This window comes from Lethenteron reissneri, chromosome 32 (genome assembly GCF_015708825.2).
Source record: "Lethenteron reissneri isolate LAM-NWPU_2019-01 chromosome 32, ASM1570882v1, whole genome shotgun sequence".
Taxonomy (NCBI): domain Eukaryota; kingdom Metazoa; phylum Chordata; class Hyperoartia; order Petromyzontiformes; family Petromyzontidae; genus Lethenteron; species Lethenteron reissneri.
This window is the reverse complement of record NC_083810.1, coordinates 2787166-2802723: the sequence shown is the minus strand read 5'-3', so window position 1 is coordinate 2802723 and position 15558 is coordinate 2787166. Positions and strand designations below refer to the sequence as shown.

Genomic DNA, 15558 nt, shown 5'->3' with positions numbered 1-15558 from the left:
TTTCGTTGTTATTATGCCAAAGGGTTCATGTGCAGCAAGCCACAATTGATAGTTCACAAGCACAAGGTTCATATGTTTAGATACATAATACTCTCTCATCACTCGATTTCCCTCCGTAGGATGTCCGTTTTCATCCGCCCATTCAAGACCAATTTCTCCCGCGTGCATCGCATCTCCTGCTGCGTCACGCTCCTCTTCCTCATGATGATGGCCAACGCCATGTGGTTTGGCAAGAAGCAGGCAGCCAGCGAGGCGGGCGGTGGGGTCACGGTGGGGCCGCTGTCTCTCACCGACGTCCTCATCAGCCTCCTCAGCAGCCTGGTGGAGGTGCCTGTCAGCCTCGTGGTCGTGCTCATATTCCGCAATAGCCGCTCGGAGAGTGAGCGGTCTCCAGGCCAGAAGAGCTCCTGGAGGGGCCCTTGGCCTGGTGGCTGCAGATGCGTAGCCTGGTGTCTCGTGGTCCTCGCTGTCCTGAGCTCTGGCTTCTTCACGATCCTCTACAGCATGGAGTGGGGCTCAGAGAAGGCCAACCGGTGGCTCATTCGATTCCTCATATCGTTCATTATGTCTATTGCCTTGATCCAACCCATAAAGGTAAAACTTAAAAACAAAAACACCTCCCTAGTCTGTTTTTTAAATCCTGTGGTAACATTTTGATGCTTTCTGCATCCAAATTGTATTGTATTGCCATTGAATAAACCATGGCTAATGTTTACGACAAAAGCTGTTCTTCTAAGTGTAGTGCTCGACTTGACATGACAGCTTCTTGCTTTTCTCTCTCTCTTAATTTCGCTAATACCGATCAACATTCCTCCAGCTAACACCAATAAACATTCCTCCAGCGCGCTCTCCGCTCGCTCGCCGCGCTTGCTCTGCGTCTCTCACTCCGTCTACTCTCCTCTCCACTCTCACAGTTCAGCCGCTCTTTATCGGCTTCTCCGTCACACTCAGCCGTGTCTCTATCGGCTTCTCCGTCACACTCAGCCGTGTCTCTATCGGCTTCTCCGTCACACTCAGCCGTGTCTCTATCGGCTTCTCCGTCGCACTCAGCCGCTTTCTGCTGGCTTCTCCACTGCTGTCTTATACTTCTCTGCTGCTACCTTATACTTCTCCACTGCTACCCTATACTTCTCCACTGCTACCCTATACTTCTCCACTGCTACCTTATACTTCTCCACTGCTACCCTATACTTCTCCAATGCTTCTGGCTCCGCTGCTTCAGCTCCAACATCCTTCTTCTCCTCCCAGGTGCAAACTCCCATCTGCCTCAAAACCCCCTCTCTTCATCCCCAAGCCAATTAATCTCCAATTAATCGGTGGCATCCCCCGCGATGCCCCTCGCCCCCAGCCCCCGCTGGCACCTACCACGTTTTCCAGACAAAGCGGCGCCACTTAGCGACAACAACAACTTCCCGGCCAATCAGCGCCCTGCGTCCTTAATTGCGGCCCTACCACCCGATACTGTCCTCAGACAGCGTGGCATCGCATTTAGACAATAACTCCCAGCCAATCAGCGCCCTGCGTCCTTAATCGCCCCCTACTCGTCTCTGGCCTCCTCCTCGCTCCTTGACGGCAATAACAACCTCGACCTCATCTGCTCCCACTGTACTCTGCACGCGTGCACCCACTCCCGCGTGTGGCGCATATTTCAAGCACTACATAAGTAACTAGATCAACCAAATAATTGTAACACTTTTTGGACATTGAATGTCAAATTGGACGTGATATATTAACTGTTTTGATTAATACTGTGGATACCATTGTAATCAAAGTTGCAACTGTTGTTTTCATCATAATTGTCATCATTATACATTATGATCATCTCCTTGTTATCATCAGCGTTGTTATTGTTGATTGTTTTGGATACTAATGTATATCATAAAGACATTTGTTTGTGAAAGCTTCAAAACATACAGTATTTTCACTACATTAAATGCCTTTTCAGATTTTTTTATGATTGTATTATGCAAAAAAATATAAATTCTAAAATGCAGATTGCTTATGTGGTTGGTTGGCCCCTAAAATAGAGATGATACATTTATCCATGTTTTATTGGTAGAATTGATATATACCGCTAACCAGTTTTTGGCTCCCAAGTTTTAATAGAAAATATGATTGAGATATTGTGAGTCTTGCTTGCAAGAACTTGGGTTTGTGGACTTCATTATTTGATGAGACATCACTTTTCAAATCATAAAAGCAAGTCATGTCGAGTCACCTTAAATTTAGATACAAGTGTTAATATGGCCTTAATGTGGTATTGCATATCATGTTCTAAATGGTGCCATAAATTGTGCTCTCAGAATGTCCTCAGTGCCGTTGTAAAGTATATACTGTGGAAGAAGGTAACACGATTTCTGAACACGGAGGTATTAAAATCATATGTAGAAGTTCTAAGTGCAGGGCAAACAAATACAACGAAAGGTACGTTGAGCACGATCTATAAAAAATCTGCAGTGTTTTTTTTGTAAATAATGTGCATTGTTTAATCATAAAAATGAAATAACACATTTAACACAACAACAGACACTGAAATTTGTTGTATATTTTAATTGGAAAAGTGCACCACCGAGTCCTTATACCATATTAATATTGCGTGTAAAGTAGAATATTACCTTATGAGTGCTGAATTTATATTAGACTAGCGGGAAGTACCCAGCGTTGCCTGGGTCTTAATTTTTTTTCAAAACTACTCTTAAAAATCTAACAGCAGTGTGTACTGACTCTGGTGGTACCAGCTATGATTACAGCAATGCATACTGTGGTGGTACCTGCTATGATTACAGCAGTGCAAACTGTGGTAGTATCTGCTTTCACTGCAGCAATGCATACTGTGGTGGTAGCTGCTATGATTACAGCAGTGCATACCGACTGTGGTGGTACCTGCTATGATTGCAGCAGTGCATACTGACTGCGGTGGTACCTGCTATGATTACAGCAGTGCATACCGACTGTGGTGGTACCTGCTATCACTACAGTAGTACATGCCGACTCTATAGTAGTATTTATTGACTCTATAGCACAAATTACTCACCTGACAGAGTGGCGTGGTGAGGCCTAGTCCCGTGCAGAGCCTAGATTGACGACCTATAGTGGTAGCATGTACCGACTGTATAGTAGTAATAACTGCACGCATCGGGGTGGGGGAGAAATGAGACAGTTAAGAATTTACCTGAGCGTTTAGTGTATTTTATAGGATTTTTAACGCGAAAAAAAATGTCCCCGTCACTCCCACCAAAGGCACGTGAGTTGGTATGGTCATGCACGCGTCATAAATAAATACATAATAAGTAAGTGCACAGAAATCACACTAAATCGCTAATTAAACTAATTTAAAGTTGACAGATGTGAAAATGGAATAGCGCTTGCTCACGGCGGGGCTTACGGTAATTTTAATCCCCCCCCACTCCCACCGAAGGCGTGCAACTTGGCATGGGCTGTCCCCACCCCACCAAAGGCGCGTGAGTTGATATGGTCGTGCATGCGTCATAAATAAATAAATAAAATGCAAGCGCACAAAATTGCTAATTAAACTAATTTAAACTTGACGAATGTGAAAAAGGAATAGCGCTTGCTCACCGCAGGGCTTACGGCGTGGTACCTGGCTATTTTTTCACGTTAACCCCACAGTTGGAGAGCCAAGCGCGCGACCACACACAAACCCACGCACAAACCCACAAACCCACATACAATTTTTTACTTTTATTTAAATTAGCTCTCTGGAGTCGGCATCCTCTCCTCCACGCTCCTCTAATGCACGACTCCTGTTTTCTGCGGGTGAGGGGGCCGATCCGTGCATTTTCCTATTATCCAAGGCCTAATTCATTGTGGTATTTTCAACCTAGTTCTCCTTAGACAAGAGGGATTAGTTGCCAGTGGTCGCCAAGAGTAGTGAATTTATTCGATTGGCTCACGGAGGATTCCATTCAAACGGCGAAACCACTAACCCTGACCAGAAGCTTCAATGCACTCGCAGAGTTTTGTGAGTGAGACAACAGTCAGCAATGAATTCGCCCTATTGTCCACAATTTCCCGTGGATAATGACATGACTGTGGATTTAAAATGGTAAACATGGTAAACATTTACATTGTTTAATTCAATATTTTTACTGAGATTCGTGGGCTCTTAATTGGCAATGTTAAAGTGAAAATAGCAACATGTTTTTTTTAAAATATATGTAACATAATGACTTCAGAGACACTAACTGTAGAGGACTTCTTTATTATTTCTCATCGGCTTACAGCTACGACTTAATGACAGTCACAGGGTAACATAACACTGACTGACTATATAGCTGGCTGACTATACGGCGATGAAGGTAATGTCTAACTATATAGCTGGTTGACTATATAGCGACGTCGACGAAAAGACGACAGCAATGACGATGATGACAGTGATGACCACCAGACCAAAGAACCCCACGGCGCCCAGAACCCCATTCCTCTCCGCCTTTTATCCCCCCAGCATGGCCATGCCCCACCCCTGGCCACGCCCCTGTTCTCGAACTCTCCTGCGGGTTCTGGGAGCTTCCGGATAGATCCCCTCTTTGACCCTTGGCCTAGTTATCCCCCCTTGTTATCGCTCGTGTGCATACTCTCTTCTATTGTTTGTTTGCTGTTCTCCCACCCGTAATTATCCCTTATGGCCGCCAGTCGGCGCACTGTCTCTACATAAATAACAAATAAATTACCAACAACATAGTTATATTATAATACGTTGAAATGTTCCTCTTTACACAGGAACATCTATGCAAAGCCCAGCACGCATTATTTTTGGACAGACTTTGCAAAGTATTTTGAGCATCAAGCTCTTCTTGAAATGTCCTCCAGCTGATCGCATTGTTCTTTGCCGCTTACACACACGTGAATGGTTTTGACATTCATTTAAAAAAAAATGTGCAAAACATTTTCATCACGGGAAAATATGAAAATGTAAGTATAGTAAAACCTTATATTTATGTTTACAAACAAGATACTTGGATTCTAAATCTGTATATGAATGTTGTATGTATGTGTGTTGAACTTCTTTCACACCATATGTAGCCAGCTGTGCTAATCAATTAATTGGTGCCCATTACTTTGCTTTAGGGAGCAGGTGGGATATGATCTGGACTAAAACCATCAGTACACAGCTTATTAAAGCATTTATATGAAGTGTAAATATTGTATTTGTAATGCTGTGACTATTATTTATAAAATAGTATTAATATTAATAGCATTGCTTTCAGAACTTAACGTTGTGTAGATTTAGTCGGCATGTTGTGTTAATTAAGTAATTTTAGATCTGGCAATTTCTATACAGGTGTTTTTATAGCAAATTATTTCTCAAATATTGAAGGCATCACAAATCCACTGTAATTATTGTACTGTGATTTACGTATAGTGGTGACATATATCGTTTTGTTCCTTAAGATCGATGATGCCCCCGGCTATTGGGACTGGATGTTTGGCTCACTCTTACCAAATATGAAACAAAGCAGTAGCAATGTAAAGACAGCCAACACCTTTCTGTCCAAAATGCATTCCCCTGAGATGGTTTTGGTTGGCTCAGTGTGGCTAAGGCAGCTGAGATACACAAAAGGTAAAACATGTACTCCTGTACAATTTTAAAGCAAAGTTTCCTGAAATATTGATGTATTCAATCATACCTGTTTAACATTTTATGTAATATTGCACAAGATCTGTTGTATTCGTCACAGAATATAAATGGTTACGCATTCTTTGTTTTACTATTCCACGTAAAATATTCACAACAAAATGTCAAAAAAAGTTTATTTTATAAAACGCAATAGACCCGCAAGTCCAATCTGTTTTTTTTTATCCTAGTTGTCTAAAAATACACCTTAGTTTCATGCTAATTCTGTTTACTGGCAACCAATAGTTTATTTTAAAACTGTTGAAGTGCATACGCGATTGCAATTGACGATTGCAAAACCGAGACAAATTTATTTAAAAACTAAATTGTAAGTGCGTTGTTTGAATTTTTGAAATGACTAAATCGTGCTGGTATATGAATGTGTGCATTATTGTGGCAGGACCATTTGAGATGAAGTATTTGAAGATGTTGCAAGATGTTAAACACTCTCCGCCAGTAGTGGACATCAAAAACTATGCAGAGGCCTGGGTACCATCAAACACAACAGGAGGAGATTACAGAGACAAATACTGGATCTTCCAGAATATGCCAGACGAGGATGCCTCAAGTACATTTGGTAGGATTTTAGTTGTTACAAGGTTAATTGTGCAAGGGATTTGTCACCTAGTAATGTTACATTCAACAGAATAAAAGGGCAGTAAAATAGAAAAAAAATACGAGAAACAGTCTACAGTTTTTTTCATTCATTATTTTGTGACGTTGCATTGGCAGTGGTGCAAATCACACTCACCAAAAAAAGGTAATCGCAAATGTATTCTAGTACATGGGCCATTTCCTAAAATGTCATCAATTTTAAAAATAATATATTAAGGCAGTGTTATTGACTAATGTGTTACATTTTTTTTTGTAAATGGACAGCGTGCAAGTCAAAAACATGCATTTTAGCACGAAGAGTTTGAAAGCTTTGGAAAATGTAAGGTCCAGTAGGAATAGGGACTGGCCATTATTTCATTATGACTCAGTCTTGAACACAGTTGATGCATACTGTGATGGTACCACCTTTTGAATGGACAATGGTGCCTCTTTACCCCATTCGTGGCTATTATGCTTGGCGTTTCTTTGCAGAGTCACTCAGGAGTGATGGTTACTTGGTGGAGTTGGTAAATGATGCAGCAAAAGCAGCCGACACTCTCACGTACCTGAAGGAAAACTCCTGGCTAGATTCCCGCACGTCGGCACTCGTAACAGAGCTCACGGTGTTCAACGCAAACACAAATCTGCTCTGCCATATGAATCTGCTTCTGGTTTTCTCTCTGCCCGGTGAGTGTGTAACCCTGCTATCAAAGACAAAGCTACCCCTATAGCCTAAACAGACTGTTGGGGCAACCGCTACACTACCACTCCCCTACTGTCGACTACACACACATTAAATCACATCAAATCAATAGAGTAAACACATTTTAAAGGCACAATGTCATATGTTTGAATGCGTGCAGGCTGGCAGCAATTAAAAATAACATGCACAGATGGACACATAAACATCAGAAAGGCACGACTGTCATCATGCATATTCTTGGTTATTTTGGTAATGTCACGTAGATAGAAAACTTAAAATAAAAATAAAAAGATAATTTTTTTACATTTAAAATAATAAAAGCAAAAAACCCACAATAAAAATAGTAAAATTAAATGTAAAATTTTAATAAATTGAAAATAATAAAAGCAAAAAACCCACGACGTTCGATCGCAACACAAGCAGTCTTGATCAGGCGGAGAGAAAAGAGGGGGCAAGCCTCCAAATGTAACTGCTTATAAGGGTTCCAAAGTGAGTGGGCGAGAGATCTCTTTTAATTTGTTTTAGAGATACCACCAATTGCCTCGTTACTAAAACGAACAGTATCATCACCGATTCAGCTTCATTAATTGAACAGACCAAACGGTTTTCCTTAAAACCTTCTGCTGCTAGACCACCCAGACTATATGGCTTACCAAAATCCATAAAGAAAGTACACCCCTTCGTCCCATCGTCTCCACCATTGGTTCACCCATCTACAAACTGGCCCAATATCTGTCTGAGACCTTGCAGCCATTCACTGGTAAGACCACCTCTTCTGTTCCTAACTCAGCTCACCTGGTTTCGTCAATTAAAGACATCTCACTGTCCCCAGGTGATTTGCTCGTTAGTCTCGATGTAGTTTCTTTCTAGATTTGAAGCTTTCGTGACTGCAGGAATCCATACTCTTTGGTTATTTCGGTAAGTCACGTAGGTAGAAATAAAAGAAAATAAATCACGTTTCGATAGCAACACAAGCCATCGTCTTCAGGTGAAAATCTCGACATCCGCGATGTCTGCTGCGAGCAGCACAATGTCTGCTGCCTTGTGAAGAGAAGCTGTTACCAGCAAAAGTTTATATAAGTTTTTGAGAACAAAGGTAGCCGAAGTAGTGTTAATGGGGTATTATAGTGTAAAGGTAATAAATAGCGTGGCATGTTAAAGGAAATGAACTTAGATTAGCATGTTGGATTATAGTGCAAATATATAATCCAACACTACAATCCAACATTTATTTTTTTATTTGTTTTCTATCTACGTGACTTTACCGAAAGAACCAAGAATATGTATTCCTGCAGTCACGAACGTTTTAAGTAAAAAAATGTCATCATGCATTGTGTGCATGTTGTTAGTAATGTAAAGGTGTTGTGTCGTTTTCTAGGTATTGCACATCCACAATACCATCTCAAGGTATCTCCTTTACAAGAAATCGGGAATGCTTGGTTTGTGGTGACCATGGCTGCTTACATCATCATTTTGGTCTTGGGCCTGCTTTTTTTGGTCTGTGAAAGTTTTAAAATGAAGAGAGAGAAGATGTCCTACTTCGGCAAAGTGATGAATTACGTGGAACTACTTTGCTTCGTTCTGAGGATAACACTGGTCGCAATCTACTTCTTTTTGACAATGACTCTGAAAGAAAATCTCTACTTGCACACTCAAGGTATGCACACCCAGTGCAATTCATTACCTCAAAGTAATCCACACATGATCAAGGAAACTTTCAACGTTCATTTTTTTCTTATTTAAAAATTGTTACGAGTTCTATATGAAGCAGAGGCAGCTAGATCCATTATTGCATGGGAACCTGTAAATGACAGAATTACAGTGAGACTGGAAACAAGATATACCAAATTATTGCTGGTCCAAGTATACGTGCAGACAAATGTGGATACTGGTTAAGTGAAAGACACATTATATAGACAGCTGCAGATATGAGATGCACTCTTATGAGGGTGGCTAATGGCTGGCTGACTTTTAACGCTCAGATTGGGCACAGAATTGGTTGAGAGGTTACAGGAGCAGAAGGTAAGTTACTTTAACACGTTGGCTTTCACGACCAATATTATTCATAATAAAGATTTTTGGGTTAGATTACGTATGTATAAATGTGTCGTAACCCTCCACTGCCTGACTACGACGTTTCACTGGTAATTACATCCAGCATCATCGAGCGATTTGCCAGAATAGTGAAGCGATCCACCTGCTTCCGGTCTTAATTAGAGCAAGATGACGCTGTGAACGTCATGACGCCATTTACTCTCCAACACACCGGTGGGCTGAAGTAGTAAATAATTGGCGCGTTGTTTACGTGACAAACCTTACTGGCTGTGTCGGGTGGTGGAAGGTTACGACACATTTATACTTACGCGATCTAACCCAACAACCTTTATTATGAGATAAGTTACTACAGTGCATTTGGAAGCCTGGGGAAACGTATTATTTCACACAAAGCTATACACAAATCAATATGTTAGTTATCATAAACGTCTCATAATTTATAATACAAAAAAGTAAAAACAAAGCAAAAAAATGCTGTGGAGTGCTGCTTGTGTTCAATCAGTTAGGCAACAAACTAAACAAGTGCAACAGTCTAATTATATATATTTTTTATATAACTTGTGTTTCTTTAATATATACATTATATTTAGAGTACACAAAATAACTCATTGTCCTGCAGAATGGAATGAGATTGAGCCGATGCATGAGTTACATATGTTAATGAACCTTTTTTACAATTGAATTCAACTTAATTTTTAAATTTTCATTTTGATACTATGTCTTTTTGCGTTTTAATTCTCGTGTTGGAAGCTTTTTGAGCCCAGCACGTGGAATAAAACATGGGACATCGTGACCAACAACTCGCGGTACAACCCGAAAACACATCACATAAATGTATGTTGAACTTCTCTCCCACAGTACGTAGACAACCGTGCTAATCAGAGGAAATACAGCACAACCTTAAAATATCTACGCACACTGAAGTCGAAGTCATATTAAATTCGTACATTATTTTTCAGGAGAAAATCCGACGTTTGGCAAGCTGACCTCGCTGGACGAGCGTCTCAGGGTGGCGCTGGCGCTGCTGGTGTTCGTGGAGTCCCTCAAGGCTCTTCAACTCCCCCTGCTCCACCGCGGAGCGAGGCGGTGCCTGGCGCTGCCTCTGCTGCGCCGTGAGACGCGAGTCAAGAGCCGACTGCTGTTGTTGGTCGTGCTGTTGTGCGTCTGCAGCCTCTCTCTGCACGGCCTGTACGGCGCCCGCTCCTGGGCCCACGCCTTCCAGTCCGTGACCTCTGCACTCGTGCGCATGTCCCGTCTGGGAGAGGCGCTGGGTGACGGAGGGGCATGCGCCACGCTCGTATACCTCTCCTTCAGGCTGCTTGCAATCATTCTCGTAATGTCTCTAGGTAAATGGGTTTGATTCATTCTTTGGTCGTGTGAAATCTCGATGGTGAAGCCTCGTTTGTTCAAAGGCTGCAGGTTGTAGAGTTTAATTTTTTTTTTATAATTGACAATTTAAAACCGAAAGTTTGTTTATATTCACTAAATTGCATTTGTGAAATTCCATATCTAATTCATACAATCCATATATGTTCGCATGTTAGCAAAGGCAGTTGAACCGTTGAGCCTACAGGCAGTGCATTGAGCAGCGCACATCTTTTATATATTTTTAAACATCTCACCTGGATAATCCCTTGAGATATCTCATTAGCCTGGGTGTGCAACATCGCCCAAACATCAGAGAGGCTGCTTTTTTGGCCATGAAACTGTCTCCAAACCTTCGACTAAGATCCAGAACTGTGTGCACATTCCGATGCTTGGCCTGGCATGTTAATAGGCTCTTTTAAGGGGTGAAGCATGTGTCTGTCTCCGATATCTAATGTATCTTGGCTGAAAGACTAAAAGCTATTTTGAGTACTTTTGGGGCACTCCAAATAATTATAACACATTAAAAGTACCCAAAAGCTGCACTTTTTAAAATTATATTTAACGTGACAATTCATACCAATGAACTTATTTCAATGTTACTTTTTATTACAATAAGTTTAAAACTTTGAATGTACACAAAATGGTCATAGATTGTAAAAAAAAATTTACTTGGTATGAATCGCGTTTAGTCTGTACTCTTGTTTTTTAGGCCTTTGTCTCATGGTGTGTGTCTGTACACATTACTTGGACCTCCATCGAACAATGGTCTCCATATAAAGTGCTTTAATTTGGATTCGGTTTGCACGATAATTTAAGGTGCAATTAGAGGCCATTTGTTAGGCAGCATCTTTGAGAGTTACAAAAAACGCGTTGGCTTTATACTACGGTCAGTTTAAGTAGCTATATCTTTATATGTAGTCACATTAAGATTGGTGGTTTGATCATCCATCACAACGCCATATTGCATGTTTTTGGCAGTTCAGAACCACTTGGTAATTTCTTAATGATACCACATGTTCCATGTTGTAGGAAGCATACATCATTATTCTTTGCAAGGATGAGCTGTTGTTTCGGTGTCAAAAGTGAAAACGCATTAAAAGAGAAATTGTACAATTTGTAAACACTGCCTGTGTAACGTGTACCTGTGTTTGAATTTGAAAACGGAATACACTTTGGTGTCCTCATATTCTCCAATACATAGGGCCTCTGTTGAGAAGTGAGGTCTCCTTTGCTGTAGGCACCTCTTCCTAACCTACAGGGCGCCGCAATGGCGAAATGTTATCTGCCTTACCTGGTATGCAGGAGGTCATGGGTTCGGTCCCGATCCTGGCACCTGTATATTTGGAGTTTGTATGTTCTTCCCGTGGTCGCGTGGATTTTTCTCCAGGTCCAGTTTTTCAACTCCACATTTATTCACATGCGATTTCCACACGTCACTTTGTTGAGCTATAATTTATGGCCAGGTCACTTCTAAAAAAGAGATAATAAATCAGTGGGCTTTGCCTGGCAAAATAAAACAAGTTTTAAATAAATACTAAGTTTAGTTTATATCTTGATTTGAAGCTTTCGTGACTGCAGGAATCCATACTCTTTGGTTTTTTCGGTAAAGTCACGTAGGTAGAAAAATAATAAAATAAAACAAAAAATTACATATCACGACGTTTCGATCGCAACACAGGCAGTCGTCCTCAGGCGGAAAAAAGAATCCAGCAGTGGAACTGCTGAACTAGCGGGTTAGTTTATAATTACCCTCCTGAGACTTCTAGATGAGGTGTGGATTTAATGTCACCTTGTGGCATGGTTCTCTTGGGAACCTGGTTCTATTCGTCTAGTACCAGGATCTGAACGTGTGTTGCCATGCTGTGTTCCCATGAGTCACAAGCCATTGTTCTTGCTAATATTCTAAAACCAAACATCCATCAATCAAGCCCTCAACAATGAACTTCGCTACCAACTCAAGTACCGATCCCCCTTCTGGGATGACACTGTCACCAGCCTAGAACATCACCCAGTAATGCTGACGCGAACAGAGTGAAACAAGGCAGATTTCCAGAATAAACATCTCATTGAGACCGAAACATCCACACCTCCTGGTGCTAAATCTATACGTTTTCATTAACTCTTCCAAGTACTTTTTTCAAGAGTACAATGACAAAGCCAATACAATGTAGGCAATACTGGTTACTCTGAAGGTACTATTCATGCAATGTTTTACTCTGTAAAATACATATAATTCAGTGCACTTATTGTATTTTGATAAAACATGAACAATGTTAGAAGATTTTAAAGCTTTCGTGACTGCAGGGATTCATATTCTTGGATCTTTCGGTAAAGTCACGTAGAAGGGAAACAATAAAATAATAAAAATATAAAACAATAAAATTCTCAAGAAATTTTTCTTGCTGTTTTTCACACCTGATGATGATTGCTTGTGTTGCAGTCGAAACGTCGTGAGAATTTTATTGTTTTATATGTTTATTATTTTATTGTTTCCCTTCTACGTGACTTTACCGAAAGAACCAAGAATATGTTAGAAGACGTGTTCCCCAACTGCAGTCTGTACACAGCACACATTCTATTTATACATTAATGGAAAGTGGCATCCCATAGAGCAGGGGTCCTCAAACTACGGCCCGCGGGCCACATGCGGCCCACCGAGGGCATTTATCCGGCCCATGGTCACTAATTGGGCTGCGCTTGTGAGCACTAATTGGGCTGCGCTGGTGAGCACTAATTGGGCTGCGCTGGTGAGCACTCATTGGGCTGCGATCTGTGAACAAAACTGCAGGTGTAATTAACTTTTTAATGGCACCCGCACCAGTGTGAGCCTGGGGTAAAAGCGGAGTTCCCCCAATCAGACTGCATTGATGGGCAGTGCAGTCTGTATGTCTCTGTGTGGGCAAAGTTATTGCTGGTATATTGTTTTTGTAGCGCTGTATATATATATTGGTATTCTACTAATAGCAATTTTGACTCCCTAGGAAACAATGATGTCAAGAAAAAGAAAAATTTACTCGGAGTGTAGGATATTCAAAAAAACAGTGAACTTATGATTACTTTTTCATGCAGTACAAGGAAAGAGCTGTGTGTCTGATATGCCAGAATATAGTGTCTGTGTTCAAAGAATACAATTTACGTCGACACTATGAAACTCAACATGCAGATAAATATGATTGTTTGGTCGGAGAAGTGAGAAAAGATAAAATATTAAAACTGAAAAATACATTAACAACTCAGCAAAATACTTTTGTGAAGCAGAAGCAGCTAAATATTTCATCACTGCGAGTACGTTTTCAAGTTGCCAAGCTAATAGTGTGCACTGGCAGACCATTCGTTGAGGGAGAATTTGTTAAAGAATGCCTTCTTTCTGTTGCCAAAGAGATGTGTCCAGAGAAGGCCGATTTATTTAGTACAGTGAGTCTTTCAGGACCTACAATTACACGGAGGATTGAAGAAATGGGAGACAATTTCCATCAGCATTTGCAAAACTCCACAAAAAAACTTTCCTATTTTTCCTTGGCACTCGACGAAAGCAATGATGTTCGTGATTCTGCACAAGTTCTAATTTTTATTCGTGGGACGAATGACTTTTTCAAAGTCACAGAAGAGCTTGCTGCACTGCAAAGCATCAAAGGAACAACTACAGGAGAGGATATCTATGAAAAGGTTTGCCAAACTGTGAATGGTTTGGAGCTGAACTGGGCTAAACTAGCCAGTGTGACATCTGATGGTGCTCCTAGCATGGTGGGGTCTAAGAAAGGAGTAATTGCTCGCATTAACCAAGAGATGGACAAACATAACCATTCTCATCCAATAGCCATACACTGCCTCATCCACCAACAAGCGCTGTGTAGTAAATCACTGAAGTGGGACTCTGTTAACTTCATTAGAGCTCATGCACTAAACCACAGACAATTTCAGGAATTTCTGTCTGAGCTAAATGTTGACTATGAAGATGTTCTGTACCACACAGAAGTCCATTGGCTGAGTCGAGGGAGAGTTTTGAAACGTTTCTATGACTTACTTCCACAGATTACAGCTTTTCTGTTTTCAAAAAACAAAGAAGTACCAGAGCTCAATGATGCAGAATGGAAATGGCACCTTGCCTTTCTGACAAATGTAACAGAGCTACTCAACAGTTTCAATGTGCAACTTCAAGGAAAGGGGAAGCTCATCTGTGATATGCAATCACATGTCAAAGCATTTGAAGTAAAATTAGGCCTCCTCATCAAACAAGTAAAGGAGGAAAACTTCTGCCATCTCCCCACAACTCAAAATCTGTTAGCGGAAAAACCATTGGTTGCATTCCCAAACAAAACATGTGTGGATTCACTGGAAAAATTGCAAAAGGAGTTCCAATTTAGATTTAAAGAGCTTCATCTCCATGAACAGGACATACAGCTTTTCCGTAACCCATTTTCTATTGACATTGAAAATGTGGATACAATTTACCAAATGGAACTGGCTGAACTGCAGAATTGTGACTCTCTGAAAGACGCATTCAAGTCAAGCAGCCTTCATAATTTCGATGCATTTCTCCCCTCTGAGACATATCCTCATCTCAGGAACCATGCACTCAAAATGGCAACCATCTTTGGCAGCGCTTATGTCTGTGAACAAACTTTTTCCAGAATGAAACATTTGAAATCTCCAACCAGATCTAGACTAACGGATGCACACTTGCATCACTTGTTACGACTAGCAGTGACAATAATGGAACCGGACATTGACCATCTCATTAGCCAAAAGCAGGCCCATAGTTCCCATTGAAATACTGGCAAGTTTGTTGATTTAACTTTACTTGTTCTTCATTTTAAATATTGTATTTGTTCCCGTTTTGTTTCTTCACTTCAAAATAAGATATATGCAGTGTGCATAGGAATTTGTTCATAGTTTTTTTTTAACTATAGTCCGGCCCTCCAACGGTCTGAGGGACAGTGAACTGGCCCCCTGTTTAAAAAGTTTGAGGACCCCTGCCATAGAGCGTGCACTAATCTCTTCAGACACACCAAACCAAGCATCCATGACTGGTGCCAAGAATGGCTTCCCATTATATTTTATAGATTACGTTTGTTAATACATATGTATCATAAGCATTTTCCTTTAATTGCTATCAGTCTTTGGAGCAACATTCCCAATGATCGTGAACAGATAGACATGCAAACGCGGGATGGATGTTGCTGTACGCTCTCGTAAAGTGACA

At 40.9% G+C, this 15558-nt stretch overlaps 1 protein-coding gene across 5 annotated transcripts in view; it reads left to right on the top strand.

The window, feature by feature from the left end:
* LOC133349889 (polycystin-2-like) overlaps positions 1 to 12371 on the top strand; it is a 65559-nt gene extending 53188 nt beyond the window's left edge. For 4 of the 5 annotated variants that reach the window (XR_009755991.1, XR_009755992.1, XR_009755990.1 and 1 more), the window contains 5 exons: positions 120 to 594; positions 2304 to 2424; positions 4741 to 4932; positions 5413 to 5581; positions 6036 to 6193. Coding sequence is in view for 1 of the 5 variants with exons in the window: in XM_061563721.1 (XP_061419705.1) it covers positions 5443 to 5581; positions 6036 to 6212; positions 6722 to 6916; positions 8311 to 8589; positions 9947 to 10347 (1191 nt within the window). In the remaining 4 variants the exon portion in view is untranslated. Of the gene's footprint in view, positions 1 to 119; positions 595 to 2303; positions 2425 to 4740; positions 4933 to 5412; positions 5582 to 6035; positions 6213 to 6721; positions 6917 to 8310; positions 8590 to 9946 lie in introns of those variants that run through there. The other variant, XM_061563721.1, reaches the window with a different exon arrangement.
* Positions 12372 to 15558: the final 3187 nt, after the last annotated feature.